This window comes from Etheostoma cragini, chromosome 6 (genome assembly GCF_013103735.1).
Source record: "Etheostoma cragini isolate CJK2018 chromosome 6, CSU_Ecrag_1.0, whole genome shotgun sequence".
Lineage (NCBI taxonomy): Eukaryota > Metazoa > Chordata > Actinopteri > Perciformes > Percidae > Etheostoma > Etheostoma cragini.
The window spans coordinates 22,926,958-22,954,905 of record NC_048412.1 but is presented as its reverse complement, the minus strand read 5'-3'; the positions used below and the strand labels follow the sequence as shown (position 1 = coordinate 22,954,905).

General features: G+C 39.7%; 1 protein-coding gene across 3 annotated transcripts; it reads right to left on the bottom strand.

Moving 5' to 3' along the window:
- Positions 1-208: 208 nt before the first annotated feature.
- Positions 209-27,948, bottom strand: phldb3 (pleckstrin homology-like domain, family B, member 3). 3 transcript variants are annotated; one of them, XM_034873875.1, is made up of 15 exons: positions 27,929-27,948; positions 15,365-15,513; positions 15,059-15,166; positions 13,818-13,958; positions 13,311-13,439; positions 10,940-11,119; positions 7,462-7,572; positions 5,643-5,744; positions 5,203-5,290; positions 4,497-4,650; positions 3,588-3,669; positions 3,057-3,203; positions 2,145-2,364; positions 1,770-1,855; positions 209-773 (listed from the first exon to the last, which is right to left on the bottom strand). In XM_034873875.1, the coding sequence occupies exons 2-15, from the start codon at positions 15,509-15,511 to the stop codon at positions 639-641; spliced, it is 1,830 nt and encodes a 609-aa protein (XP_034729766.1). In that variant the 5' UTR covers positions 15,512-15,513; positions 27,929-27,948; the 3' UTR covers positions 209-638. The 3 variants fall into 3 exon arrangements, with proteins under 3 accessions (XP_034729766.1, XP_034729765.1, XP_034729767.1); XM_034873874.1 differs by lacking the exon at positions 27,929-27,948 and adding an exon at positions 24,531-25,032; XM_034873876.1 differs by lacking the exon at positions 27,929-27,948 and having other exon boundaries at positions 2,145-2,361; positions 15,365-15,511.

The window sequence follows — 27,948 nt, the reverse complement described above, 5'->3', positions numbered from 1 at the left end:
AGTGCATTCATAACAGTGTATTATGCCTTCATTTATTTGCATGTCAAACCCATATAAATTTCCAAATAACTTAAATCATGAAAATGTAATTTATGAAAACAAAGATACAGGAGATGGACAAATTAGTGGAAACACCTAAAACAAATATAAAACAATCTAACACAAAATTACAAAAAAAACGATCACAGCCCAAATCATGATCAGTCAGTAAGGTATACAGGTTATATTTATTGCTGAGTTGGTATTTTGGATTGCATTATATTGTGCAGGTGTTGCCATTATTGTGTCCACCCCGTTAGTAGTGTGTTGTGGTGTAGTACCAGTCCTGTAATGCTGGGCTCAGACCAGCAGAGGGAGGCCAGACTCAAAGAGTGAAACCTCCCAGTAAAAGACTGCTGTGTTTGGCTGCTCAACCTCCGCTGGCACTCAAGCACCAAGTAACAGTCTCCTCCAAGCGCCTGAAACCACTGCACCTCTGCATCTCACGCACTTTGTCCACAGATTCATGAGTCCAGGTACAGAATCAGCCCCTGAAGTGGATCTCAGCCAAACCAGCCCCTCAGATATGGGGAAATGACTCCCTGCATTGTCCGTTCAGGAGCTTTCTTCAAGGGTTGCACAGTCACGTATTCAAGAGGTCAGTAACGGCTGTGCTCGTCTGTTGCCGTGACAATGACATCCATCCAAATCCGCATTGACACTGGATTGGTAGCCACCAGAAAGAAGAGGCGGTCGTATGTCTTCACGCAGAACGTCAGACTGGGCCGTGGAGACTGGAAGGAAGGGACACACAGGGATAATGTGATGGGTCATGATGAAGAGGCTTTTGGACCAGACCTTGCATTCTTCCATGTGAAACCCAAAAGCTATGAAAATTACCTAACTTTGATCAGATAGATAAGACAAATCTATTACTACAACAGTTCATTTGAAGTGTTTTAGCACCGCTCTCACAGTTCCATCTTGACTTTTCTCAGAAGCAGAATAACAGGTTGTTGTTTCTTTAGTATGAATGAATTCTTTGTTTTAACACTGGGTAATGTTACAAGCCTCAAACTGTTATTTAAATAAAACCATCTGATTAAAAGGTGGAAATGTCTCTGTGGTGAAACATTGGTTTAGTCATGCTATTTCATAACCTCATGTCTTCAAGTTACTACTTACCATAGCGGTGTACTAAATGTAGTGGGGGGAAATGTACAATATTGCACTCTGAAATGTATGGGAGTAGAAGTTGAAAGGAGCATTGAAATACTCAGTAAAAGTACCTCACAGTTAGTCCATAGTACAGAACTTAAGTAAATTAACTTCTTAGTTGTCTGTAGATTGCTCCTTTGCACAGGTTGCTGAGATTGTTACTTTCATTTTAACCTGGATGCTGACCTCCTTCTGACCAACTCTGTAAACTATGTCTTGTTGTTGTGTTTTGCATGAATCATGTCTGCAAACCAATTTCACTGTAAGATAACTTGAAATGTTAGTAGTTTTAAAAACTCTGCAGCTTGATTGATTTGTAAATATAAATGGCAGGCTTTCCAATAATTGTTATGTGACACATTTTCCCAAGACCTTAGACTTGCCAGCAGCAAAACAAGGCTTTACATAGCAGTCCTGCTGTTACCTGACACCTGCCTTAGATTTATAGTACAGTAATTGCAGAGATCGTCTGTGTCTTTATTCCCATGCAAATCTGTCTTGTCTATAATCTAATGCCCCATTTAGAAAAGAAGACATTTATTTGGTTGGTGCGTTGGTGTAAGGGAACTCACAGAAGTAGCTGTTCGTAGATGGTCAAGGTAAACTTCTTCTATGGCCTGGAAGTAGATGACGCCCTTTAGCTTCCTCTCATCACAGTCTGCCGCAAAGAGAGAAGAACCAAATGATGGATATTTTCTGATTTTGACAAAATGTGTAAAATGTCAGACTACACCATTAATGCAAACCATTTTTGGGTGGAAACACAAATGAATGTATGGAGGAATAAGTGGAGAATAAAAGCTGGAAAATAATGTAATTGATGAATTTTCTTTTACACATGTTTGACTACCTTTTACTAAGCTAGTGTGATACACAGATGGCTTTCATTCATGCAAACAAACAGCCAGTATGTGCACAGCACACATCCCTCTCCCAGCCAGTCTAACCTGTATAGTAGGCTAGTCGTCTGTGGTCCATGTCAAACAGGAACCATCTCTTCTTCCAGGTTTTGACCCTCCCCCCTCGTTTGGTCAGGAAGCCTGCGCAGCGTCGAGGCGTCAGTCGCAGGTCCGTGCAGCTGGTCACTCCGTGACCCAGGGACTCCACGTGGGCTCGGAGGTCAAAGTTGAGGGAGAGGAAGAGGGGCAGGCTGCTCTGGAGGGCCTTCTGCAATTAGATGATTGATTGTATTGCATCACGATACTGGGCATGTCTGTTTGGTCCAAAAAGATTTGTTGTGCTTTTCTTTTACATTTTCAACCTTTATTCATACTCGAGAGATCATTGAGCGGCAACCCTCATTTTCAACCTCATCGCATCAGATTACAAAGACAAATACAGAACAAAACATAAAGTACAATCACAAGATACTGACAATAAAAAACATTCAGAGTTGGAAACTTATTTGATGAATACATCAGGATAATACAGATCAGATGTAAAGCAGGTACAAGTAGAAGTTTGCTGTTTTATAACCAGATTTCAAAATTGTCCGAACAGCACAATTTAGAAATGGTTTTGGTCTTTGTACGTAAATGTGTGTCTGATTAACTTGTTCCTCTGGAGGGAGCTTGAGTGTGTGTTGGTTGGGTCTAAAGACTACAAGTTTGACAATGAAAAATAAAAATTTGGAGTTGAAAAGAAGTGAGCTTAACGGACCTCTGCTGCTCGCTCCTCATCTCTGCTTGAGGCTAGAGACTCAACGCTACATTAGGTGCTACTTGCATAACTCTGCTTCTGCTTCATCAATTACTATCTTTTCTCTTTTTTACCTGTCCATCACTCAGAGTAAGAAGGTGACTGATAAAATGTTTTTCAGGGCCTTTAAAGCTACCTTCTGGTTGTCATTTCATTCTTACCTCTGGAGCGTTCGGAGGAGAGCTGCTGTTTGGTTGCTCATTTGGTTCAGCCTCTGGGCTTTGTGGGGTCTCTGGCTCCGGAGGTTCTGTTTTGGGAGAATTTAACCCTTTCTGCCTTCTCTCCTCCAACAACTGCTGTTGCTCTTCCTGGGTGCACACATGCATCATTGAAAATGATTAGCCATTTTCTAAACAATAACTGAATTCACCAATTTGTTAAGACAACGATGATACTCCTAATAATGCATTCCTTGACATGTGCTTCCAAAAAAGGAAACGTGACGTCAAAACATACCACTTTTAAGGTTTTAAACTCCACATAAACTCACAATCCTATAGCTTCACATTTTTCAGTCTCTGGATTTGCCAATGCTACAAACATGCATAACAAACATCCACACATCTGCTAGCTGTTTTCTTGGACCCCGATGTGTAAGCTGAGTGGGTGTCAGGGATCAGACAGCCGTGTCTAATGCTGTGTCGCGGGAGATTAGAGGTGTCAGCAAGTGTTTCCCACGGCAGGTGACTCACCCTTTCTCTGAGCAGCCTCTCTCTCTCTGCCTTGGCTTCCCTCAGTTTCTTCTCGATCTCCACAAGATCCAACAGAGACGGGCTGTGAAAGGAAGAGGAGTTATATATTCAATTCATCAGCCAAATACACTAAAAGCTAAGATACAAACAAGCCTGGTATGTATAGAAGGGCGTAAAATCTTCAAAAACAAAAAAGCCAAATAAAAAAGAAGAAAACAAGAGCATAACGAACTTGGGTTTTGTTTTTTGAGGGAAGTCTTTTTTATGTTCATGTCTGACAAATGTACAAATGTTCTTGTGCATAACTCCAGTTTACCCCTATTAACACAAGACAATACATTACTAACTCTTGCTACTGCTGTATGCTAGCTGAGGACATACAGTATATTGTATAGTGTAATTCGTTCATGCACTTAACAATGGAAAAATCCTAAAATGATTATTCTGGTTGGTCTGTTTTGTAGTTTAGGCCCTCATTCCAATGTGTAATTATGACATTTTACTTACAAAGATAAGATCTGGGAATGTGTAAATCTGGCTGAAAAGATATCCGATGGGGCGAGGACCGTGACCAGTCACTTTAAAAAAAAAACTATTTTAACTAAAAAAATATTTGGAAAGGAGAATGAAAGTGAACAATAAATCAAACTGGCCAAAACTACGAAAACAAGACCCAAGGTGGAATTCACTGCAATGATCTCTTATGGTAACTGCGCCTTACAAAACATGTTTTTGTTCTGAAATAAAACCCTTCACACACTCAAGATTTCTCACTCCTGTTAGCAAAGGTATGGTTTCTATTGTTTCATGTATATCAAGTATATCAACTTATAAAAATACATTAAAAAGTCACTTTTCATTTCTCTCTTTAAAGGAAATGCTCATCAAATGAGCAGTGGAGTTGCTGACCTGGCAGCGCGGGAACTTGTTGCACTGCTGCATGGAGTGAGCAGCAAACCGCCGTTGCTGGTCCCATTTCTGTGCCCGTTGCTGAGTCTATGGGAGGGGAGAGGGGAAGTGAAAGCCTCTGGGCACTGGCTGTCTGGAAGCGTCCTCACCAACACTGAGAAAGGAAGGCAATAGAGAAAGACACACAAGAACAAAATGAATGAGTCAGCGCAAATTGCTTTATGTAAGATGTGGCTCGTGAGATAATTTGCGCAAGTGCTGGCCGTGTAATAAGACAATTAATCATATAGTGTAGAAATTAGAGTTACTGCTTTCAGAAATAGACAAAGCGAGGAGAAGGACACCTTGCAAGATTTGACATGACCTTGTAAATCAAGCTGCCGGGATGTTTGGTAACGGATAGATGTAGGTGTGTGAAAAATAGATGGATGATGTAGGTGTGTGAAGAATAGATATTATCGAAGAGAATAGGCTTTTCTCTGGCTCATCTGGTCACAACAGGAAAATCCTGCTTTCTGCCGGCGTAATAACGACATGCCAACTCAACTGACACACCTTTCATTTGACTAAAAGGGAGGGAACTGAACAAACAGTTGGACAAAATGGCATGAGTGCAATGAGAGCTTACTTTACCATCATGGTGCTCTCAGCTTAAGCAATCAGACGCACAATAAAAAACAGAAAATGAGGGCTGGTAATTGCTCACCCTGTGCTGACAGCGGCCTGTCACTGACTCTGTTGTTGCGATGTGAGCTTCGTCTTCTGGGCAAACTGGTAGATTCTTTGCATGGGTCCTACAAAATAAAAGAAAACATTGTAAGCATGAGCTGTGCGACAAACAGAGCTGAAGCACTAAGGTGACAAAACAACTGGTCTGTCTGCAGAAATTTAACCTGCGACTAATTTGATTATTGATTAATCATGTGAAAATGTGAATATTTGCTTGACCTTCTGTAAAATTAAACTGATTATCTTTAAGGTTTGGACTGTTCTGTCTGAACAAAACATTTTAAAGAGGTCTCTGGGAAATTGACATTTTGGAAGAATTTATGGCTTAGTTGAGAAAATAAAAAGGCAGATCAATCCACAGGAAACATTACTGAGAGTTGTGAACACATGCTGTATCCATTGCGACATGATGTATACCTGAGGAGGCTTGTTAACTGTCAAAGGGGAGAATGACATCATGCAGGGGGCCGAGCCGGTGATGTTCGACCAATCGTTAAGCGGCTTCTTCCCTTTGAGAACCTATAGGACCAGATTAAAGTTAACTTAAAATTCAGTAACGTATCTGTAATGCTAAACTGGCTGCAAGGCACAAATACTGAAAGTTTCAATGAACTGACGCAGCAGGGAATATGGCATATAACAGTAACAGATGAATGCTGCTGCGTTCGACATACCACATCTGACTGAGAATGAAAACTCCTCTTCCAAGAGAGATCGTAATGAGTTAAAACATTATCATTGCCTCTCTATCTTCCCCTCTAGCCCTCCCTCCCTGCTTGACTCACAAACGCATGAGCAATTCAGTCGCCACATGCAGTCCACTATTTAACCCTTATCTTTCTCAAGCACTACTCTACACCAGTACATGCCCACAGGGAGTGTGTGCAGTGTGAATATTTATATAATAGTTACTATCGGTATTGTTTCCTTCTACCTCTGCATTCTACATCCCTTGTTACAACAATGAAATTGAATCAGAAAGTAATACACAAGTCATTTTCTCTCAGACACAACAACCTCTCATCAGCTAGAGTTCACTAAACGTGTCAGAAGTAAAGTCCATCCTGCACTGTCATATTTTATTCATACACACTTGGTCATGTTGTTTGACACTGTCTTGTCCCTCTCCTCCTCTATATTGCCACTCCCTTCTTCCCTCCCTCTCGCTGTTCCCATTTTCTACTTTAGAAGAGCAGATAATTAAACAGTTTTCTGAAAAACACAATTTTTAACACGCACATTCATGCAACGGCATTTTTTTGGCTTACCGCTTATTGAAAGGATATGAAACTTCTCCAAGCTTGCCTTCTCTCCCCTCTCAAACATCCACACACACTCACATGTCCACACACATTCACGAAAGCAGCACCCTCCCTCACATTGCTTACTCCTCCCTCTATCCCTTTCCTTCCTTCCCCCTCCTTCTCTCTCTCGATCACTCTTGCTCCCTGTCTCCCTCTCCCTTTCCATGTCTGATTTGCTTTTTCCTCTCCCTCCCCGTGTCTCCTCCTCATTCAACCGGTGCCTTCATGAATCTGATCAAAGGCCAAGCACTGGCTGCCTGATAAACAGCTCAGTTTAATTAGGGACTGAGTAAATCACATATTTTGGAGCGAGAATTCCTAATAATAACAGTTAACACGTTGCAGTGTGGGCTGTCCAAAGTTACATTGTGTTTTCAAGCTTAGCCGTCTGGGGCTGAGTCTGAAATTAATAATAAACTAATCACTAATTGCCAACTGATGCTCAAGAATTTTGGTAATTCCTCCAGGCGGCATACAGATGTGGCAAATATGGCAAATGAGTGTACATTAAATTTTTACAAAAAATGTACAGGATGCATCTCAAAATGCATCCTGTACAATGCTTATTCTATAACATTTTGAAGTGGGTCTAATAATTCAAAGACATTTGGACAAAGTTACAAAATGGAAAACGGAACAGTGTACAATTTCATACAGCCTGAGGTTCTAAGAATGCAATATTTGCAGCTTTAACACAGTAAAAATATAAACAACGGGCAAACTAGGGAGACAATAGGAATCGATTTCTTACACAGTTGCCATCTTTGGTAAATGTATTGGTTCCCATCTTTTATCAAATTTAAAATGCTGTTTCCAATCAAATATCAAATACAGACTGTGTAATGAATGAACCACCAGAATTAAATATTGCTCTTCGTTATTAAGCAGTTGTAATTACAGCTATAGTCCATAATATCATAAAGTCCTCTTACGGTTTGACTTGTGAGGACTAGGTCTCTCCTCTCTTTCCTCAAGGCATTCAGCTCGCTCTCCTTCTCCCTCTCCATCTCCCTCAGCTGTCTCTCCAACTGCTGGACTCTATCCTGAAAATTCACAACATAATTCCCTTCAGCGTGGACGTACATCTGCTCTCTTGTCCTAAAAAAAAAAGCCACGTATTGTATCCAATTCATCGGACTGGCTCGAGTTGACTTAATCTTTTCATTATGTTGTAATGTTGGGTAAACATAGTGTTGATAAAGCGTGAGCAAATGTGGGCCCGGAGCCGAGCTGATCTGCTCAGCCCGAGACAATGCAAATCAAACATCTATTTTGCAAGTTAATGAGAGGGACGAGAAGAAATAGGTGACAGTGGGGCTGAGTTTGACTCAAAAGAAATGAAGGACTGATATTTAATCAGAACCTTAGGACAGCAAATGTGACAGAGTGACCAACCGACAGACAGACAGACATTTAGCCAGACAAGAGATGAGCTGTCATTTGGTCACACTGCGGCTGAGTCAACTACCATCCCTCTCACACAATCTCCCTCTTCTTCTCTCATGCCTCCTCTTACATACTCCATCTAATTGAGCTATATCTGTATTTATAAGTTTTTGTGGAATCTGACACGTGAATGGAAAAACTACCTTTTGGGAACTTCCCATTTTGTAATGTAAACAATGTCAAAAGATTTTACAGAAGCTCTCACTTGCTATCAGCAACACATGAAAATAGTGGAGGCTTCAGAAATAATTTAGATACATGAGAGGGTGATTTTGAATGACTTTTGTACTCATCACACAAAAGAATGACCATAGGAAGTTTGGCAATAAAACTTTTTTGGCATTCATAACACATGCCATTACATTTAATAGAAACATTCATAGTCCCCAGAGGACGAATCCCTTTGGCTTTTGCAGTCCCCTGACTGCGTCACGATGACCATTCAAATATGTGATTTTGAGTGAAATGTCTTGACAAATATAGGATGAATTGCGTTTGAATTCGGTACACACATTCATTTCCATCCTAGGGTGAATCGTAAAAAATGTTGGAGATCTTCAGACTTTTCATCTTGCGGCATCATCAGGTCAAAGTTTTTCAGTTGTCCAATACTATATTTATGGCCAAATACCTGGACAACTAATAACATTCCGGTGATCTTCATATGTACTTTGTGTTTTGTGCTATTAGCAAATGTTAGCATGCCAACACTGCAATTAAGATGGGAATCATAGTGAACACTATAGCTGTATGCTGATGTTAGCATTCAGCACCAAAGCACCACCGTGTTTACATACAGCCCTACCAAACCGTTACCATGGCTGCAGACTGTGAGTCCTTTTTGTACTGCAAAAGATTGACAATGCCGTCAAAGAAATATTCCGCAAAACAAACAAGTTGTGTATTTTCTCACTTCCTCAACATTTCAAAATCAGAAGCACCTGTCTGTGGCGGCTTTGTAAATATAAGCCGACAACACAGTGACTGCTGGGACGACTATGTGAACTTCTCTACACGTTTCTATTTCTGAGTCCCTTAATAAGATATTTAAAAAAAAACGTGTTCAATAAATCACAATCTAAAGTTTACACCCAGGTACCAAAGTCTCAAACAGTTGGCGCCTCACTACTGTTATCCATTTAGGATTTATCCCACAAGTGCCAACATGTTCCAGGCCGCTTCAAATTACCATGTGAATCTGACATGTTTTACTGTCTTTCAGTTTGTTCTATTTCTTGACTCTTTCAATCACAAAGCAGCACAATGAATTGTTTAACTATGACAATCATTATTTTGGCTTCCACTGTAAATCAGAACAATTGGGTACTACATTGTCTCTCTGTGTTTAGAGTGCCTGTTCTGGTGCGTCCAATCAAGCCCGCTCTATTCAAAACTGTCTGGCTAATCCCAGCCTGTATTCATGAATGCTGCGTTCACCAAAAACAGGTTTTAAGCTTAAGGTGAATGCCTTGGATGAATCTTTTTTGTTTGATGGCATTAGATGATAGAATTTCAGTTTTAATCATCCTTAATTGTTTTGTATGTTATTTGTATTTTGGAAGACACACTTCTACGTCAGGAATATGTCTTTTCATTTTCAACATTTGAAATGATGCTGTAAATAACCAGGAGATTTTCTGCTAATTGTTTCTCAAGTGCAGTACATATATGACCTGAGTGTTGAACAAAACCTGATTATCATTTTAGCCATGACAATCTAGCCTTGCTCCAAAATCTTCCAAATCCCCTGATGAGTTTTATCTTTCCATCGTCTCCACTGTCATTGCTGCTCTTTGTTCCTTCTGTCTTGCTCTTTTGATTTCTCTCTCATGGTGGCCTCTGATGTAATTAAGCTTGCTGTACAGAGTCATGTAACGGTGTCAGGGTGATGCTGGTGAGAGTGAGGTGAAGAGTTTATCCTCGTTACACAATTTAACGGTGGTGAGGGAAGGAGGGCAAGTCATGACCTGCAATGTCAACCATGGACTGTGAGAAGCTAGTGTGAGAGGGTAGTGTGTGTGGGTGTGTGCTGTAATTCTTAAAAAGCCCTCTTGTGTGGAAGTGAGTCCTTCAGGGCAAATAAGCCAATAATGATGATTTTCACTTTTTTGTTTTACAGTGCAAAAATAGACTCTAAGCTAGATTTATAGCTTTGTTGATCAATGCCAACAACTCTGTGATTATTGTAGGAAGAGCTCAGATTTGTGGCTCTAAAGTTCACTTTTTGGTCTGCCCTTGGCTTATTTTAACTCTGAAAAGAAGAAGATTAACCTCCCACCTCGGAGATGGGGCAAAACCTTTCAGCTTTTTTTCTCTTAAGTCACTCATGCCATGTACTTTAGATCACAAATAACAGACGGCAGGAGATGGGTGGCTTTGGGTTATTGCTGCTACAATATTATTAGTTGTTACTCAAAAAAACTTTCCCACAATGCATGAAAACAAGTGAGTTTTAGATGAGTTAAACTTTTACACTGCCATTAAAACAGAATAAAACATTTCATAGCATTGCAGGTTTATAGAAGAAGATTGGGGCCACAGTTTAAAGTCAGAATTCTGACTTTTTTTACCACACATGGCCCTTATTCTCTTCCATACATGTGTGTCCAGGGGGTCTGCAAAATAACAACAACTTACAATATACAGAATACACAATAATTCAAAACAAATGCACCCCCTGTCTCTGACATGAGACTAACCTTTTAAAAAGTTACAAATGTTATGTACTGTATGTAAAGCTTGAAGAGACTATTAGATTGTGGCGTGTCCTGTTGTTTTATCCACCTGCTCCATGCACAAGCCTGACGTCACAAGTCTGTGTGAAGGTTAATCCCATGTCAGTCGGCGGGGGTAAACACTGGCATGAAGCACATGACACGCAGATAAGCTGCGAACCCGTATAACACATCAGGAGCAGCTGTGAAATTCTGCCAAGAATTCGTCCTGTGCCCCCTTGTTGTTTACCTGCGCAATGTTGATGCCATGCTGCTGACGCGATATTTCATTCTCCATGTGTCCTGTACTCTCTCCCTCCTCTTCTTCCACAGCGCTCTCATCCTCCTCGTCAAAACCGCTCTCTTGCTCCAGAACACGAAACTCCCAGTCCTCAAAAGCCCGAACTGCCGCTTCCATCATTTCTTTCTCCTGCATTCAAGACAGGGCAATTAGTCTAAAATAACCATAACCATAACCATAACCATGGATAAAAAATTTAAATGAACTGTAATAAACTGTGCTTGGATTTTAATTAGCAACACTTGTTACTAGTTCTTTGTTTCTTGACCTTTTTTTCAAAGAGAGACTTCAGTTACAGCTACAGGAATCATTTTATTAAGAATAAAGTTCTTTCAATGGTAGGAAATTTAGTGTGAAAATAGCACTTATTCCAATATTCTAGACCTCCATTTGAGGAGCTGGTTCCTTCATTTACCAATGTTGTAACAACAAAGCTAATGCCTTCCTATCCTCCTGGATAATATTATATTTACATTAAAAGTGCAGTAGTTCAGCCTTATGAAACAAATTTTCTGTTGGTTCTGTTGAAACTGACCCTATGTTCGAGTTGAATTACACGAAGCAGGTAATAAAAAAATAAAATAAAAAATTGGCTCCTTTGGCACCACCTACAGCCTGTAGTGCGGTTTGCAAAAATCCACAGCTCCCTGTTCAGATGCACCAATCAGGGCCAGGGTGGGGTGTCTAACTGTGTGTCAATCACTGCTCATGTACACACATTCATTCTCCTTTGTGTGGGGAGGGGCTTAGGAGACCATTTTGGGCTTAAGCGGAAAGCATGAAGTAACTGAGAAGTTGTCAATGTTCAAATTTTCATCAAATTTAACATTAGAATTTAGATTTTTAGATTAGATTTTTTATATTTAGATTTTTTTTAATATTTTGATTATAAAAAATAATAATATAACACCAACTTGTGGTGAATTGTATTTCTTGATACTTTGTCAGTATAAGTACTGGTATATAAAAGTGCAAGTGCAGATGAAAGTAAAAACTAGTACAACCTCATTGTCTCATAACTGAAATACCTGCCCTCTCGTTCTTGTGCAGTGTGTACATGTATAAGTCCCCAGTTTGTGTGCATGCGTGAGGTTTTCTGTGACACAATTTATGTCAAACCAGTTTCTTAAAAGTATTTCCTAGTAAATCTGTCATGTCACAACATAAAGTAACAACCTGCTGCCGGACTGAACCAAACCTGTCATTAAACACTGCTTTTAAAACAATCTTGTTCCGTCACATTCACAAAAGACAATAACACATCATGTGTGCTGTGTGAGTGCCTGAAACGTTGACACATCAGGTGGAACTTGTACTGAACAATCACACTTTGTGCAATCCAAAAACAGCATTTATAGAAGAGTCAGCAGCAATGCTAATACACCCTGCATATGAGACACAGACTGCCGTGAGCCAAAACAGAGCACCAAGTATCAGTTACAGCTTTAGATTTCTTTTGGATTGGTGCCAACAACATCATTTACTACATTTCTTTCCCAATAAACACGTTCAACAAGATTAGATAGATAGATAGATAGATAGATAGATAGATAGATAGATAGATAGATAGATAGATCGAGAGATAGATACATAGATAGATACATAGATAGAGAGAGAGATAGATTGATAGATATTTGGCAGATTTTTACTGTTTTTGAAAAGAGTTCTTTTGGCCTGGTTGCACTGCGAGGGGGATAAATATTTTAACATGGCGTTTTTCCATTACATGGTACCGGCTAGCGAGCTGACGTGAAAACCTGCAGACACTGTCACTAATCACTGCGTCATCATTGTTAGCAACAGATGGGGATGTCCTGAACAAACCCGCCATTTTTAAATAGTTTAGCCAGTGGTGTTTTTTGTCACTTGCATGGCGTTTTGAGCTAACATTAGCAATCAAACAATCATAGATAGCTCAAACGTTTTTTAAATGACTGCTAGTTACCTCCAACAACCAAACACAACAACGGCTGTCACTTGAAAGGCGTTTTGAGCTAACTTTAGCAATCAAACAATCATAGATAGCTAAAACGTTTTTGAAATGATTTCAATCTTCTGTTATTATTTGTAATGAGAAAAGTTTATTATTTCATCGATATTACAAATTTCAGTATGACACGTCATGCCGTAAACCGTTTGAATCTGAGCATGCGCAACTAACATCTGCACTCGACAGTGGTACTAAATCTGCCATGGAATACGAAGGATGAAAAAGAAAGAGCTAAACTTTTAAATGTGTTTAAGACATCATCAAGTTGTCGTTAAAAGTATTTCCCTTTTTTTCATGCATGAAGAGGCTGTGTGCTGCCCAGCCACTTGCCTGCTGCAGCTGCAGTGTTAGCTGTTCTCTCTGGCCCTCTGGCTGACTGGGGATCAGTTTCTCCTTCGCCTCACACCTCTCCTTCAGTTCCTCCACCCTGCGTCTTTCCTCCTCCAGACTCTCTCGTTCCTGCAGTTACAAAAAGTGAAACAAGAGCACAACAAGAGTCATCAACTAACTTTTAAAGAGAGAAGAAAATAACTCCACAATAACTCCATTTCTCAACCATGCTTACAGAGTTTTGTCTGACATCTAACTTTAAACCAGCTCTACACCAACAATCATTGCATGGGAATCAGCTTGTCTTTGACATGAACTTGTTTGATGTTAGTTGACCATTACAGAACCTACACATTTCTACGTGTAAAACTCCCTAAGACAATATTTCTTTGTAAATGTTAGAATCAACACTATTACTCAGTTAGTTAGACATGAAAATCACAAATGCAACATATGTCTGTGACAAATGAAAAATCAATAATGAATATTGATTGTATAATATGATACCTTTTGTCTGTCGGTGTATCTCTGCTGCTTCTTCTTCTGTCTGGCTTCCCGCTGTAGAGCCTGCAGCTTCTGTGTGTGTCTGTGCAGCTGGCTCTTCTCCGTCCGCAGCTCTCCCTGCAGCAGGGCGATCTCCAGCTGCAGCTGAAAGAACAGGAGCTGAATCATATTGACCAGAGCTGGACCAGGTCACAGATAAGCATTCCTTTACCGTGACTATGTCACTGTTTGGTGACGGCTTGGAGATACAAATGTGCAGACGTCAGCAGAGACATATCATTTCACCCTTGTATTTTCTTCACTTTCGGGACCCTCTCGTTTCCCTCGGGTCAAATTGACCCATGAGTTACTTGGGGTTTTAAAACAATTCTTAAATAAAATGTTACTTCATAATCTATCAACAAATATTGTCTTTATCTCAATTTTAAACAAATGAGATAAGATACAGTATATGTTTAGGGAATGCAATTAGTCTCTACTGGAACACAATTAAAAATGGAAGTGTGATTTCTTTTTTGTCATAAAGTTATAATTCATGTTAAAAATCCACTATGGAAAAAACATAAATGGTCATATCCAGAATAGTTTTCTGAATTGAGTCAGGAATAAATGTTTATCACAGAAAATAAAGTAAGGCCATTGATTATCAGGTAGAAAAATGTAACATGTACTATTTTTCTTCTTGTAAAAATTCGAAATGGGTCAATTTGACCCAAATACCATACAAGGGTTAAGCGTTTCTGTGAACTCTCTGTCTGGGTTGTTGATTTGTTGCAGCCATGCGGTCATATTGAGTTAAAAGAACCCTTAAAATAATAACCCGTTAAAATTCATTCTATTACTGCAGTTCACAATTATTTGTTTTGATTCACTTGATTATTTCCCAATTAATCCTCGAATCTTGTGAAATTTAAAAAAACTGAAAAAACGTACTTTCTCAAAGCCCACCATGACATTTTTACACAGCTTGCTTTCCAATTGTCCAAATCACACAGATACTTTAAAAACAAACAGCCAACAACTTGCATTTGACAAGCTTAAACCTGCAAATGTTTGGCATTTTTGGTTTGAAAAAGTATTTAGTCAATTTTGAAAATATTTGCCAATTTATTTTCTTTCCATCAATTTTCCATCGATTAACCATTTAAATCTAAAGTAAATCAGTTGTTTTCCATGTGATGAGGAGACAGTTAGATGTTTTTGTGCCTGCCTATGAGTGGGCCACAATCGTCCTACACACTCACTTCAATCTTCAGTTCTTCCTTCTGTTGGTCGATCTCTGTGATTCGCTGTCGGAGCATGGAGGGTGACAACACCCTCAGTGAGCCCATCTCCAACATTTTAATACAGGACTGACAGAAAGGGGTAAAAAGAAAAAAAAAAAAAAAAAAGTAGACAATGATGATTGGTTTAACTGCATGTCGCGAGATGCTTCTTTATCCCATGACGGAGATACAGAAGACTATTTCATGGGCCACCACAATGTTGTCTGACATGAAAGAGCCCCATGAAACATTACTGCATGCACATTATCAACAGCTTCATCTTACCCTCTCACTCTCCGTGCTGCTGCTCTCTGTGTCCGACTCCGCCCCCGAGGAGGCGGGGCTCTGGCCTTCAGTCACTCTGGTGATCCATGGAGGACGCAGCCCCTGCCGCCACGAGCTCCTGGGGCTCTCCATGTTATGTTGGGGCATTTCTAAAAAGCAGAGACAGGGGAGGCAGGTAATGAGAGCTACTTACTTTGTTAAATATTGTGGAAATCTAATCTGCTTCACAGTTGAAGGCATATCAGGGATCAGGTGACAGTTCACAAAGGGGATTTCACAGCCGAGTGGTGCTGCATAAGCACTTTTAAATACAGAAATCCCCCCCACTTGGCTTCCACAAAATTGTCTCGGATGAAGAAAACCCCTCACAATGAAGAGGAAGCAATAGTGAAAGAGAGGGTAGAGTTCAGGTGTGGGCGACAGTGTGTGGTTGGGTTTTTGGCAATTCTCTGCTGAAGATAATGATCATAGTCTTTTCTGTTAGAGTCTTATGAATTTCATCAGCAGCTAGACAGCCAGTATGTTGGAGAGTATTAAAAACAACTTTGTCACTACTGAGCACCTTCCTCAAGATCTCTTTTGTGCTAAAAGGGTTACTGAAGGTTTTAAATATCTGGGAATCCTTGTCACCCACTCATTCCAAGAGCTATTTACCAAAAATGTCAGCCCGCTTTTATATCGGTGTAAATCTGATTTTGCCTGATGTTCCTCCCTCCCTCTTTCACTAGTGGTTCTTTATGCCTTCCAACACATTCACATACTTATAAGTTAATCATTTTTCTCTTCTCTAGACCAGTTAAAAAACTATTTTTTTATGGTGCGGTGGCCATCCACGCGTTAGGAGCAATTTTCTTTGAATAAGATAATGAGAAATACACTTAAAGTCTGGAATCAGTTTAGGAGACAGTTCAGCCTACATACTTAATCATGTTTGGGTCCTTCATAACCATTCATTTCTTGATTCTTGCTCAGACCCAACTTTCCAGATCTGGTCAAAAAAAGGGCCTGCTAACTATCAACGACCTCTATGCGGATGGAATTTTCTACATCCAAATTCGACACTATTTAAAATCTCAATCGCCTAACTTTCCTAACCAACCGCCAGACTTTATAATTGATAAATTCCTATCACAAACCTCAAGTCAACGGGGCTTCGTATCAACCCTATTATAATCTTATTTCAAACATAAAGTCAAACTGTTTTGACGCCCTAAGGACTACTTGGAGCCAAGATCTTGGTGTCACTGTAGCAGATGAGCAATGGGAACAGATATTAGACCATGTGCACTCCTCTTCAATATGTGCAAGACACAGCCTTATACAGAGCAAGGTTCTACACAGAGCCCACCTTACAAACGCAATATCAGCTAAATTATACCTTGATAGAACTATTACAACAGTTGTGATCAATCGCCTGCCGACACATTCATATGTTTCTACTCTGTCCCAAGTTATCAGCTTTCTGGTTTTCAGTATTTGGTACAATTAGCACAGCCCTTGCACAAACCTCTACACCCTCTCTTTCCTCTTCAGAATTTCTCCCACACTCATCATGTCCAAAACTACAAAACTGGCGATCATATTTACCATATTCCTTGCTAGGAGGCTCATTCTTCTTAAATAGACTCACTCCTACCCTCCCACACAAAACAAATGGATTGTTGAGCTACTGCAATGTGTAAGGCTTGACAAGATCAGGTATTCTTTAAGAGGCTCCCTTTAGACTTTCCGCAAAATCTGGCATACAGTTTTAGCCCATGTCAACACATTTAAGGTAAGAAACAGACAGAAACTGATCTAATCTCCTGCCTCCTTTTCTTTGTGTTTAAAAAAAAAAAGATTTGTCTATTATGTCACTTCTGTCAGCGAGTGAGTGAGTGAGTGAGTGAGTGTGCTGGGTTTGTTTTTGTGGGTGGACTATAGGGACCTGAAGACAGGTGTGTGGCAGGTCCAGTATATGGGTTTAAAACTCCTTTTGTTATCACTTATCTTTTGTCTATGCAAATGTCACTAACTTGAAAAAAAACAAAGAGATTGGGGAAAAAAAGACTTTGAAGTACTCTTATATTGTAGTTTTATCTGTTCTCTGTCACAATCATGTGCATTTACCAGAACAAGTATCATTGTATAGTGTTTACACTGTTCTTCATCAAAGTGTTTCCCAACATTTGGGAATATGTCAACCTAAAGACCTTTTTTTATGCTGTTCTCTTTATTCTAGTTTGCCCTTTATTCCTCTACTGTGTGGTCTTTCTTTACACAAAAACATGCACAGACCATGCACAACCAATTTGTGGGAAAATACTTTTAATTCCCATTGTCCAACATTTTCCCACCATCTACCCCTGCCCTCTGTGTCCTCCCTCTCTCCTTGTATCTAGACCTTATTAGGCTGCAGAAGGAGTGGAAGCACAAAGATAAATATACTGCTGAGATGTGAGTGAGGGGCTTCCAAACAACGACTGGCACACTGACATAAAGTGAGTGCTTCGGGGGTGGGGAGGGGGGTAATGGATAGACAGACAGACAGACAGACAGACAGACAGACAGGGGAAAATTGTCAAAGTTCAGCGTCTTGTTATTAGTGATGCACCAAATGTGCAACATGCTGCTTTTGTCCATGGACATAATGTTCACAGAGGAAAAATATAAATATTACTTCTCATGAGGACGTTTCAATGGGTGTAAATCCAACTCCGTCTGTCTGTAATCAGTGGTGAAGAATCAAACATCAGTGCAAGCATTCAAAATCAGACCACCAGCTAAAGTCCACTCAGATACTGTGGAGCCGAGAGAGAGAGAGAGAGAGAGAGAGAGAGAAAGAAAAAAGAGAGAGACAGAGAGACAGAGAGAGAGTCAGAGATTCAGGAGTAAAGTCCATACTTTCTTGTTTCAGGTTAACACAAATTCAAATGTCAAACGCAACAAAGGGCTAAACAAACAAGCTGTGACAAAACAAGACAGTGAGACAGTAAGAGAGAGTAAGAAAGGCCCTAGTTAGGGATAAAAAATAAGCTCATGAAAAAAGAGGGTTAAGTTTAGCCTGAGAGTTATATCAAAAAACCAAACAGATGTGCCTAACATATTTGGGACTTCATTGCTGGTAGGAGAGCGCCTCTGGAAAATGAGATAGCAGATAGGGAGTGAACAGTGTGTGTGTTTGTTAGTCTGAGTGTGCTTCTGTGGACAAGTTATGTAATAACTTCCCAAAGGTAGCACAATACATAACCCTCGACTCTCAAACTTAAACCTAGAAGAGTTCAGGACTCTTGTGTATCAGTCTGCAATGCTAATTGTCAACCATGGATCAGCAATAACTGGCTCACCATAACGCACACACACATTACAGAATAATATCTAATTGTGATTATTTTGACTGATATGGCGAATGCAATATGATTCACGATATTGGAGGGAATGATAATTGTGTATCATTATTCTCATTTCTTCATTGTAAATTTTTAACTGAAAGAAATAAAATTATTATAGAGTGATTTTTGCGAATATGTACCAAACAGTAGGATAGGTTTTGTAGGCTGGGACGTCTCTGCAGCACCACAACACTTCATTCAAAATGGTTTGACTAATATTATATATATATATTTTGCAATTAACTAATATTGCACCCCCCTGCAATTTGGATATTATACTAGTCTATATTGTGATTTCGATTCAATTGTGATTAGTTGTGCAGCCCTAACACACACACACACACACACACACACACACACACACACACACACACACACACACACACACACACACACACACACACACACACACACACACACACACACACACACACACACACACACACACACACACACCAGCGGGAGAGAGTTTTGAACGTTCAACAACACAGCTGAGTGCTTCTGTTGTCATATTGTCTCACCATGGATTCAAATCAGCAAAGTCGTATAATTCTCTTTCATCCTGAGGCTCCACTGAAGGCATCTCCATTCATATCACCTGTGTGTTTGATCTCGAACAATCCAGGGGGAAGTCAGCCAATAAAAAGAGAAAGTGACTAAATGGACAAATGGACTTTGTGGATAGCAAAGATAGATATCCCACTTTCTACAGACACACTGGTCATATACAGACACACAGATTTTATCCAGAACATGTCATGATCTGCTATGTTTTCATTACATGAGGGGCATTAGACTTTTCAATATCCATCTCAACTAAACATATTACCTCTGGAAGTACATACATTACATTAGGACAAGATCAAAAACAAGATGATGGCATATCACCATCATTTAAGTGACATACTGTATGCCAGTGAGGTCAGCTGGTATGTCATAAAAACATGGCATAAGGGTAAAAATATGTCCAATATGAAAATATCTTGTTCTAAAGAATCTTAAAACCCTCTCTTCAGCAGGAAAGCACTATATATACTGTATATGTTTTGTAGTGTCCCTCTGTACAACTGTACTGCCATCTTTGCAATTTAGCACTAGACTTAGTCCTAAGCATATATAAAGTATGACTAATCTGATACTGTAGCTCCCAAATGAGGAAAATAAGACACAACTGCACTCTGAAATAACACTGACCCTGTCAGGAACCCTCGTTGATGAGTGGCTGAAAGGAAAAGAGGGGCTAAGCATCGTGTACACAAAACCATAAAGTCAACACTGACAACAACAGCTATTTTCCACCAGCAACACACAGGACAAAAGAGCTCTGACAGTGACAGTTCAATGCCAGGGCAGTATAGGGAAAACATGTCACACTATGAGCATGTGAGCAAAACTGCCTGTAAAATTGGGGGGGGCGGGGGGTCAAGCCACTCTAAGTTCACTTAAATCAAATGACTAAACTTGCAAATTACTGTATAAATGCTGGTAAATTTTAATTTCCTTGCGGGAGTCATCCCAAAGGGATTAATAAAGCTAAGTCTAAGTCTAAGTCTATATTACTGGCCATTTTTGTAGAAATTTGTAGCACATACTGTAATATTTTGCAGTGTACGCAGTAGAGAGGTGAGCTCTGGGCACAGAATGATTTCACCACAAACTCAACCTGTTTTCCATTAAATCTTGCACACTGTACTCACTTTCTTTTAGAGATGCCCCAAGCCGACTGTCTTTGGGTATCGGCCCATACAGAGTACTGATTCAATACCAGTGTTTAACCATTAAGCTGTGTGGAAGTGACCGGGATCATTCATTCATGTGTAACATCAGGGTTGAATAAAAAACATTGTTAAGGTATAGATCTACAATTGAAAAGATCTGTCCCATTGTCACCGATACCCGCTCCAGCTATTTGAGTCCGTATCGGCCCAATATCAGTATGAGAGAATCCCTACTTATTTACGATATTTCATCTTGTAAAACAACATCTATCTTTTACCTGACGAAGGTCAAAGGTTTGTGGTTTCACAGTATAAATGTATGATCCCACATTTAAGCTCTATTGAAGTATTGGAATTGAATAAATCTTGCACTGGCTAAAAGCATATCTTTTCCAGATTGCAGATCTTAAAAGGACTTAACAAAAAAAGCCGAAAATTCTACTTAACCTGTCTGTTACGATATGTAAGAGACTCAAATATTTTCAGAGGAGTAGTAAATTCATGTACAACATACATTCACTACCCTGGAAATTCAAAGTTCTCGCACAAGCACAATTTTAATTAAATCAGCGAGTTACTCTGGCATCGAGTAATGCTGCTCATTAACTATACCCCTGTAGCCGAGCTGCACCAATCACATCAGTGTTTCTGATATAGGCGGGCCAGATACGAGCTAAGCAGATTACAACAATTTAATCCACCAGTTAGCTCCGCTGGTAGCCAAGCTTTTGGGGCTATGGATTTGTCACCCCATGTTTTGGTGTGATTGGTCATAGCGTTGTCCAATTGTAGGGAGATTTTCAAATACACGCTTGGTGCCGCCCCTGGAGATAGGCGACTTTCAATATTCAACGCAAGACCCTTAATCCATTCGGATTTGGGTCTGGATTTCCAGGCTATACATTCGCTGCATTGTGCTGTACACATGCTGCATTGCCTTTAACACTGTGACATAGCACAGACCAGACAGGCATCTACAATCCAGATGACAAATTGCTTTTTGAGTTACAGTAAGTGGTAGCCTCTCATCTGCAGAAGGCATAAGACCAAACCAGCTATTAAGCCTGGTGAACTACTAGGGAGTCACAATTTCTTTTTATTGGTCCCAATTACAGGCTGTGGCTTCAACCTAACAGACCAAATCTCCATTCTTTGAAACATTCTGTTCAATGGCAGGCCTGACATCATCACATTAGTATCTTGTGTGAACAATGTTTCCAGAGAGCATAAGTAATTTTCCTATTTTTATTGTCAAAATGGAGACACAGACGGCCCTTTTTTGCCACATCCTTGCTCTGGTTCAGAGGCTCAGACCAAAGACAAAACACACAACGTCATGCTCTTAGTTTGGAAAAATTAGGTTTAGTTGGAAAGCCTTGTGCTTTGTATTACAGCACACTACTTGGTGTCTGTTAGATTGCATTGAAGGGTAAAAAGAAAATGTCCAGCTACGTCTTTATGTGTGCATTTGTACGTCAACCTGTTTCAATTTTGTACTAACTTTGCTTCCTTAAACAGATTAAAACTGTCATTTTACAGACTTGTTCTTACATTCGGGCAAAGAGCATTCTGTCATTTGACAGATTAAATGCTGTGGGCTACAGAGCCGTGACCTCTGGACCTACTGCATGTGGCTCCTGCTGGCTCGGCGCCAAGGACCAGGAAGCTGTCGTCACAGTACAAGTTTGTGAGCAGGAAAAGCAGGTGAGAGGAGCGGGTTTTGGCTGTCTCCCAGCTGACACTCAGACAAACCCTGCCTGACACCTGGGTGGCCACCCATTTGACAAAAACCCTGATGTAGTTAAGGTCTGTGTCACAGGTAGAACAAAAATTATCAAATACCGACTACACATGCGTAACCATTCTGATTTAAGCAATTTACTTACTGAAAAAAGTTGACTATTATGAAAACAAACAAAGACACATCACTGCTGTAAAAAATGATGGTAGGATTGGACATTCTATTTCTGTGCTAATTCCGTTTTTCTGCGTTCCTGTGTAAAATTGGTAGACAAGCTGATGTCAGCATGAAATGTTTTGTCGTGACAATGGCAGATGAATGTGCAAAAGATTTTTCATCAATTTCAATCATTAGTATACACATCACAATATATCGGCTCCGGCTCGAGCACCACAAGTAGAACGGCCTGGGGATTATTTGAAAATGTTAAAAATAGAGCCAACATGAAACCCAAGTTTTGTTACAATACCATGCTTTGTGGGATATAAACTATTTTTATTATTTAAAAAAAAGAAGCCAACTTTTTCAAAAAGAAAATGGTGCCTTAACACTGGCAGCCATGCAAGAACTTCTCTTGAATAAAATCAAAAGTTGTTTTTTTTAAAGCATTGAGATTTGATATCCAGCCCTATGATTATAGGCTCAAATGCTGCCTTTGCACATTTTGCACTTTAGCTGTGAACATTTTCAGTCACACTTAAAGCTACGTACACGCAAACAAGTTCAGGTAATTTCTCTGAAAACAAACATGAAAGGCACTCTGGGACATGTAGGAAGCTAGCTAAAGCAAAGCAAGTACATCAAAAACAATGTCACTGCTTCATCCCAAAGTAACTGCTGCAATATACAGCTGAACTAGTACTGATTACTTTGCAAATAGTAATGCATCAAAAGTATTAAAAATAAGTAAAAAGAGTTTGCTGATTCCATCTTCTTGTATGTGAAGATATGCTGCTGCCCTCTGTTTATATCATTGGAAATAGTTTTGTTTATTTTGGACGGTTGGTTGGACAAAAAATAAGTAATTAGAAAAATCATTGAAATAGCCTTCATTAATCGATAATAAAAAGAAGTTTCAGGGCCCCGTTATTGTGCATGCTGGCTCACTGTTTCTGGAAGACTTGAATATAGCAGAGACAATGTTAATGTTATTAGTAAGACTTGTGGTTTTCCTACTATGACAAGGGAAAATGTTGGCTTTAAAAAGACCCATAATTAGTTGCAGCCCCGTTGAAACACATTGAGTATGACAGAAAAGTGTTGCTTTAAGCCTTGCATACATCTACCTGTAGGCTTTAGGCCTGTCATTGATTGAAACAAGTACATTAAGGTATGTACTTAATGTTAAGGTACACAAGGTATTAAGACGGCCTACATTGTGGTTAAATCTCATAGGGCACTTATCAAATCTTGATCTTGATACCGAGTGCAACTCCTTGCATCAGTACTGGTTCAACTGCACTGACAGATTCCTTTGCCGTGAGTAAATCTCTTGGAATTGTGATGCAAGGAAAGAGTGATCCAGTAATGACAGCCTAGGACGCAGAGTTAAGACAGAGATTTGTCCAAAACCAGTCAAAACAAGGTATGTGTGTTAGTGAAGGAGTGAGACGGACAATAACTAAAGGCACAACTGCACAGACAGCAAAAGCCTCCTAACCCAAGGCAATCTCTCCCCACAACCCTCCCTGAAACTACAGTAGCCGACACTCCCGCCCACTCTGTTTATCCTGTGCGTGCTGATGGAGGGATAAAAGGCAAGATACCTCAGGGTCATTGTAAACAAAAGGGGTTATTTGTATAAGCTGGAGTTATTGCCATGGGACACGGTTTGACAGAAAATTCTAAACAGCAGTTTAGGTCAGAGAAAGTTACTGTATTTTCCTAGATAAGGACTGAAAACTGTCATAATTGTATTTAGGCTAAAGGGCAGAAAAAGAACATAATGAAGTATGAATCAATGAACTCTTTTACAATCACAGCCAAGTAATTAGATCCATGCAAGAAGGCTTTGCTTTGTGAATGTTTTCAACATCAGGAAACTGTATTAATTCCTTTTTTTATTATGGGTGCAGACTAGAGGAATTAAAAGGTAGATGTGTCCAGAGATGGACTGCGAACTTTCCCAAGTCAAGAACACATTTTTGTCTGTGCTGTTAGGCATATCATGACCTACTGTAAGCTAGCCTTTTTACCATTTCGTTTGGTGTGGAAAGCATTATTAAGAGCAGTTGCACGAGTTTTGTAAGTTATTTGGAGGTCTAAGAAGCATTTTCTGCTGGCTTTTCAGCTAAAACTAAAATATCAAGTATAGTACAAAAAATAACAGCTCTTACCTGGTAAACGTGCTCCAACCTAAACGACGAGAGTGGTGGTGTCCCCCAATTCATAACATAGTGGCGAAGCCGGACGAAATCACAGAGAGGAAATGCGGAAAAAAACTTTAGCGAAACGTCACTTCAGCAAACTGTTAAAGCGCTTTCACTTTCAGACACACAAGTCACGCTCGTGTTCAGTTACCTCGAGCTCACCGACCGTTTGCTGTGGTGGGGCTGAAAACCCACGTATGTCAGTTTTTCTGCTTTAAAAAAAACAATCTTTACCTGGTTTGATTAAATCACTCTTAGGAAAAAGAGACAGGCGGCGTTGAGCTGCTGCCGGCGTCAACAGGTGAGATTGAACTGAACGCAAGCGGAGGAGGGCGACGACGAGGCGGGGGCCGACTAATAAAAGTGTTTTGTGCCAAAGGTATACATGAAAAGATACATATCCCCGTTTAGTTCGAGCAGACTTCACCGGCGATGTCTGCGCTCATACAAACAGTGAGAGTTCCGTTCAAGTCCTGCACCGAAACTGGAATTCTATTCTGGGAACTGCAGGGCTTTATTGTGGAGTGTCTCAACTAGAGTCACCCAGGCGTATTGCCAGTGCGCTTACATACTTTTCATGACAAGGCCCCTTGGGAATATTTTAATAATATAGTGATGTAGTGGTAGATTAGGCTATGCTTATAAGGTCATCATAGAGAAAAAGGGGTTGGGGTCAGTTGCTAATTTCTTTCATTTATTACGTTTGTTAGAGAATAAAAGTATTTGGACAAATCCTGAGCTAAAAAAGTGACCACAAGTGAAGTTGGAAGGCCCATATCACATGGTTTAGTGAAAGTAAGCTACTCCAATCTTTTGCATTAGTAAATGCAGCAATATATCAATACAACAGTGAATAAATGTTGTTATAATTATTGATACAGCCTTTTAATGTTGGTAAAGGTGGGGCTACTTTTAATAACTTTGTGTATTGCTGGGTAGTAGATAATAGGTTACTATAGCCTAAACAGAATGGCCATACTCAAAGTACAAGTACTTTAAAAAGTACTTGAGTAGATGCACTTCTGTACTTTTCAAAGCTGTTTAATATGAATAGAATAAAATGCCCAGGAGAAACCCTAACAGTCCCTTTTTAAGGTGCCACATAGGGTTCTTTCGTGTCTCAGTAACCTCAAAGTGACTGAATGCACATTTTGTCCTTTTACTCTACAGTGAGAAATATACAAACCCTCTACTCTACACAGAAGTTCTGGCTAAGGGCCTTTGCTGGGTGAGGATGTAAAGTAAATCAATGTTTTTAGAAATGGTACAACTAGTTGCAATGTAACACTTCACAGGCACATGGGGTAAAATGTAGTGTGTCAATGGGAGCAACTGAACATTTGTGACCCTGCAAATACCACCGAGCTGAAGATCAAAACACTTTTACTATAGTGCATGTAGTACATGCTGTGTCTTTTGACCTTGTTCTCCCAGGCTGTCTCCCAAAATGTGTTTGGAAAACAATAAGAGTTTGAGTGAGTTAACACTTAATTAACATTAATGACAAGATTATGGATTTGAATAATTGTTGGTCAATACTGCATGCTTTTGATATTACCACTGGGTGGCACCCACATTGGAATATTTCAAATGCTAGACACACCTTAAAAGTGTGTTCAGGATATTAGAGTGGTGATATAAATACCGTAAAATACACTATAAGAAATCCCTTAACCACCAAGGCAGTGTGATTTACTAGATTATATTATGATACTTTATTCATCCCGCAATGGGGAAATTCCCTTGTTACAGCAGCAGGTTTTCCATAGTAATAAAGCAAAACCAACGAGCAAGCAAACAAACAAACCATTAGAAATCCCATGACCTGGATGATTAAAACTACAGCATGTACACATACTATATGAGTAACAGTGTAAGTTCCTACAGCAGTCTTATATTGATCCCAGAGGAGATTAAAATACCATGAAGTATTACACAGTCACTGTACACTTACTATTGAGTGCCAGAGCAACGTGAATTCCTGTAGCAAATGTTAGGGAGATAGTAAAAATAACACTAAACTCTATATTTGTTAGTGACATTGTAGAATATAAAATATTTGCAACAAGTATAAAACCACTCTAAACTCAATGCTAAGTATAGAGGTAAACTAAGTCCCTTTAAGTATTTTCTTAAGGGTCTATTGGGCAGAATCTGCTCTTGACTCTGAAAGCTTTATCACCATGACTGGCCTCTTTACAGCTCTTTCTGAATGAGCCGATAGTGTAATAGATTCCCCCCAGTGACATGTGGACGGTGTGAGAGAGAATGGGCAGCAGGTTCATGGTGGCACAGAGTAAGTGGGCTGAGGTAGAGGCTGAAAGAGGGCTGGCAGATGGGTGACACAGACTGGGTGAAAGGACAGCTGGCACCTTAGCTTCACAGCAGCAAAACAGGATCAAGAGAATTGGACCATTAAACATGAAAACCACTGTATCTCTAAAGCAACATATCTTCAGCTTGATTGCAACAACGGTCACACACATCTCCTGTTTTGAATAGAAAAAACAATGCAGGTGTCTCTCGGCGAGGACAATAGTTGAGGTAGAGGTTGTCTAAATCAAGCTGTTTGTTACAAGTGCTGACAGTGACAGCTGGTAGATGGGGGCTGTGTGTGTGTGTGTTTACAGTATTAACTTGCATGTGATCAGCCAACACACACTTTCTCCAGCCTACATTATGTTTTATTTTCACCAAGTCCTCTTCTTTATAACAAAGTGCCCGTACATCTTTTGAAGAGCTTAAATGCCCAAGTTCTTGGCCTATATATTGTTTATTAGGTGAATATTGGCATTCCATTTATAGGGAAGCACCGATCCAAGCATTTTTCTTTTTTTCTCCTGAAACCAATACCATAAGTCTGCAGATAACAAATATTGATCTTCATAACAGTGTGCTCTTTTTCCCAAACTTTAAATCGCTCTACCTCACTGTGTAAAATTCATCAGAATCATTTTTATGTAAGATAGCAAAATGTTCAAGATTGCTGCTCTAAAGACTGTGATTGAATGAATGTAACTGATACTGAGGACACAGTGACTTCTTTTATGACACTGACAAAGTAACTACCGGTAATGAGGATTGGTCACATCGTGGCTGATATTATTCAGCGTGTCAGATCGGCACACCTCTGTTTGAGGTGCTCTGACACCCTAGATAGATTTTTGTTGATTCCCAAAATGGGAAATTAAAGTGTTACAGCAGCAAATATCCAACACAAAGCACACATACAGAATATACATGAAATAATAGGATACAATATACGTGAAATAATTAATATGATAGAATACAAGACCAAATATTTAAAGTATAGGATTAATGTACAACTACTTAAAAAGTATTAATAAAGATGTAATTAAACTTACTGTGCAAGTTGCACTAATGG

Bases quoted from the DNA above. Each gene is read 5' to 3' on its own strand.
- phldb3 (XM_034873875.1), bottom strand. From the start codon at position 15,511: ATGCCCCAACATAACATGGAGAGCCCCAGGAGCTCGTGGCGGCAGGGG. The intron at 4,651-5,202 runs GTGAGCAATTAC...TTCCTTTCTCAG, and splicing joins CAGGCCGCTGTCAGCACAGG to TGTTGGTGAGGACGCTTCCA. The intron at 2,365-3,056 runs GTAAGAATGAAA...ATCTAATTGCAG, and splicing joins CTCCTCCGAACGCTCCAGAG to AAGGCCCTCCAGAGCAGCCT.